Raw genomic sequence first — 3,720 nt, 5'->3', positions numbered from 1 at the left:
CTGAATTATATTTCAGAGAAATGAAATAATGTGCCATAGGTCTCACAGGTAACACATATTCAGTAAAGGAGAACGAGGACTTGAACCCACATCCTCTGACTTCAGATCCAGAATTCTCTTTCCCAAGATGCACCTTGCACATCTCTTCAGCACCCTACCCAGTGCCCAGCACAAGAGAATACATAGTCAATGCTCATTAAGTGTTTGGTGATTGTCTGGCTGATTTGTTAGTTCACCATCTGGGGATTTCTCTGAATGTTTCCATTTCAATCTCTTCACAAGCCTGAAATGTACTTCCTGCTGTGCCAACAACAGAGAGACTACTCCCCAGGCCAATTGTAAATAATACCCAGGGAAAAAGTGCACCCATCAGTTGTCATTGACATCACCCACTCTGACTATTATTTATTGACATTAGCCAGCCCTCACATTTCTTTCACTTCTGCACTCAGTCTGCACTTCTGAATGAAAGTTTCTTAATCTGAAACACTTTCCCATCTCCCCACCCTTTGAGGATAAGAAGAGGGAGAAGGTCATTCTCTTTAGGTTGGTGCCTTGCCACAGTCTAAGCAGTTAAGTCATCCATTCATAGAATAGAGTAAAGCAGAGATTCTGAGTAAGAGAATAGGAATAAAAAGTTCGATAATCCCTCAGCTTCTTCTTGGTATGGATCCATTTTTGTTTGTTTGTTTGTTGGCAAGTCAAATGGAATTAAGCGACTTGCGCAGGGTCACACAGCTAATAAGCATCTGAGGCTGGATTTGAACTCAGGTCCTCTTGACTCCAATGCCAATGCTCTATTCACTGGTCCGCCTAGCTGCCCTGGTATGGATACATTTTCAGAGATTTAGTTACTTTCTTTCATGAATGTAAGTGGCAAGATATAATGAATTTCTAAACTATAAAAACAAAACAAAACAAAACAAAGCAAAACAAAAATTAGGTGATTTGGGATTCCACATGTATCTGCTTTATTTGTATAGGATCAAAAGTCTAATGCTCTTCCATAAGACTAAGAGGAAGAAACTCTTTCTGCATCACCTCACAGATCCACATGTCAGAGGTCATGGGTGCAAGCTGACTCCCAAGGTTAGACCACAGTGTTCATTCCTCACAAATATTCATCTACAGCTCCATGTGTCCCACAAAGCTCAGTTCATTCTCCAGCTGTGACCCTCTGAACCCAGAGTCGTCTCTGTAGAACCGCCTGGATCTGCCGGGACTTGAGACTATAAACCAGAGGGTTGAGAACTGGTGTGAGTAGGAGGTAAGCATTGCTCATGGTAGCATAAAGGAGTGGGGGTGTTCCATGGGCACAGCGGTGCATCACAGCCAGGCTGATGAGAGGGAGGTAAAAAATGAGCACAGTGCATAGGTGACAGGCACAAGTCTGCATAGATCGCAGGCCCCTGTCACTAGCTCCCAGGCTCAGGACAGTGGTCAAGATTTTCAGGTAGGAGGCTATGATGAATAGTGCATCCATTGCAAAGGTGCAAAGTACAAAGACCAGCCCATAGGCACTGCTGAAGGTAATGTCCCCACAGGCCAGGGTCAGCAGGTCTGGGTAGTAGCAATAGGAGTGGGAAAGAATGTTGTCTCTGCAAAAGGAAAAATTGCTGAGGAACAAGGGCAGTGGAGCCAGCAGTGCAGCACCACGTATGAAGGCAGCCCCACCGAGGCAGACAATGGCACGGCTAGTTAGGATCCGGGAATAGCTCAGTGGGGAACGGATGGCTACCAGCCGGTCAAAGGCCATGGCCACAAGGATTCCTGACTCCACAGAGGACAGTGTGTGAATGAAGAACATCTGGGCCAGGCAGGCATCCAGGCCAATCTGGTAAGCACCAATCCAGAAGGTGCCCAGGACAGTTGGCAATGTCGATAGGGAGAGGCCCAGGTCAGTGAGGGCCAGCACGGCTAGGAAGTAGAAGTGAGGCTCACGTAAGCTCTGCTCAGTCGTAACAAGGAAAAGGAGAGCAGAGTTTCCTATGAGGGCCATGAAGTAAAGAAGGCAGAAAGGAATGGAGATCCAGATGTGTAAGGTTTCTAGTCCAGGGATTCCAATGAAGATGAAGGCCGGCTGTTCATCAGTGGTGTCATTGGGAGCCAGCATGGTGGGTGGCTATTAGAGCCGGGGCTTAGGAAGTTCCAAGACCTAAAGATAAAAGTAAGAGATCCAAAAAGATAATAATGTGAACATATTTGGAGATAATTCTAACTTGCAGGGGTGTCAATGAGGTAACGGAATGCTACACAAAGGAGGTTTTAGTCAATGAGCTCAGATGTTTTCAGATTGGCACAATTATCTGGGAAAACAGTCAAAGACATATATTTTCATCAGTGTTCACCTATGCTCCAGGAAATCTTCTTCAAGACTCAGGTAACTCTAATATTATATTCCAGGGTATTCCATTCTTTTGAGCTATTATTTCACCAAGTGGTTTCATTCCATGCAGTACATCACATCTCCCCGTCAAGGTCATAAACTCTATGCACTTTTGCCAGGGTATGGTTGTGACTAATTGGTGGAATGATGGAATGGCAATTGGGCAGGCAAACAGAATTGGGTGGCCTAGCTGCACAGAAAGAGAGGGAAGGAGAGGATGAGCTCTCGCCATACCCAGGATAATCAGCAATGCTGAGGTACAAGGTTGGAAAGCTGCAGAGAGAACCTCCAGAGGTTCTTCACCTTAGGCACCTGTGGAATCAAAGAATGTCGATGAGAAAGTTGAGGCCTTGGCGGGGAAGTCAAACCTAGAAGGTTTGACATGCTTAAGGCCAAAGTAAAGTCAGGACCAGAATGAAAACTAAAGTCTAGGTCTCATGAATCTAAATCTAATGACTTCCATTCCCACCCACCCACTCCAATAGCTAGTAGCTTCTTTCTGAGATCAGCTTCTATTTATTTACATTGTATATGTCTTGTGTGCACAGTTGCTCGCATGTTTTCTTCCCAGTAGAATGTGAGCACCTTAAAGGCAGAGAGTGATTTTTTTTTTCCTTTCTTAGTATCCACAAGTCCTTAGTAGGGGATCATGCTTAAAACATGCTCATTAACCGACTGACTGTTTTTCACTACTGCAAAATGCCATCTGTACTTCTAATGATTGTAGCAGATAAGCTATGGAGAGGAAGTGAAAATTACACTTGGCAGCGGGCAAATGGTTGTAGATAGAATTTATGTAAGCAAATGATTTTTAATCCATTAAGAAAGATCTCTGAAAAAGTGACTTGTGAAGAATCTTTTGGGAAACCCTCATATTCAATCAGCCATTATTACTAACCTATTATTCAATTATCAACAAGTATTTATTAAGTGATTATATTAATTGCCAGAGAATATATATTATTGTACATTGTGATATACATTGTAGTATAGCATTTTTAATTTAAGTATGTAATTTAATTTAAGTAAGTCATTTGTTCTATCTTTCTGCTAGACTGTGAGTTCCATAAGGCTAGTTGCCAGTGTTCATAATTTTTTCACCATCTCTGGAAACTGGTGTAGGGTTTATAGATATTAAGAAGGAAGGAAGCAAAGAGACATGTGTATATTAAGCATCTCCTATCTGACAGGTATTGTACAAAGTTACTTATATATATTTTCTCATTTGATCCTCACAGTAACCGTGGGAGGTAAGAGATGCAATGATTATCTCCATTTTATAGATGAGGAAACTGAGGCATGGAGAGGTTAAGTGATTTGCATAGGGTCATACA

At 42.8% G+C, this 3,720-nt stretch overlaps 1 protein-coding gene across 1 annotated transcript; it reads right to left on the bottom strand.

Annotated features, from left to right (window-relative positions):
• Positions 1–1,156: 1,156 nt before the first annotated feature.
• LOC114030293 (olfactory receptor 51F2-like) lies at positions 1,157–2,113 on the bottom strand. Its single transcript, XM_027845099.1, has one exon. The coding sequence runs from the start codon at positions 2,111–2,113 to the stop codon at positions 1,157–1,159; it is 957 nt and encodes a 318-aa protein (XP_027700900.1).
• Between the last annotated feature and the right edge of the window lie 1,607 nt (positions 2,114–3,720).

The sequence above is a fragment of the Vombatus ursinus genome, unplaced genomic scaffold, assembly GCF_900497805.2.
Source record: "Vombatus ursinus unplaced genomic scaffold, bare-nosed wombat genome assembly UNPS02014953.1, whole genome shotgun sequence".
Taxonomy (NCBI): Eukaryota; Metazoa; Chordata; class Mammalia; order Diprotodontia; family Vombatidae; genus Vombatus; species Vombatus ursinus.
This window is presented reverse-complemented; position numbering and strand designations above follow the sequence as displayed.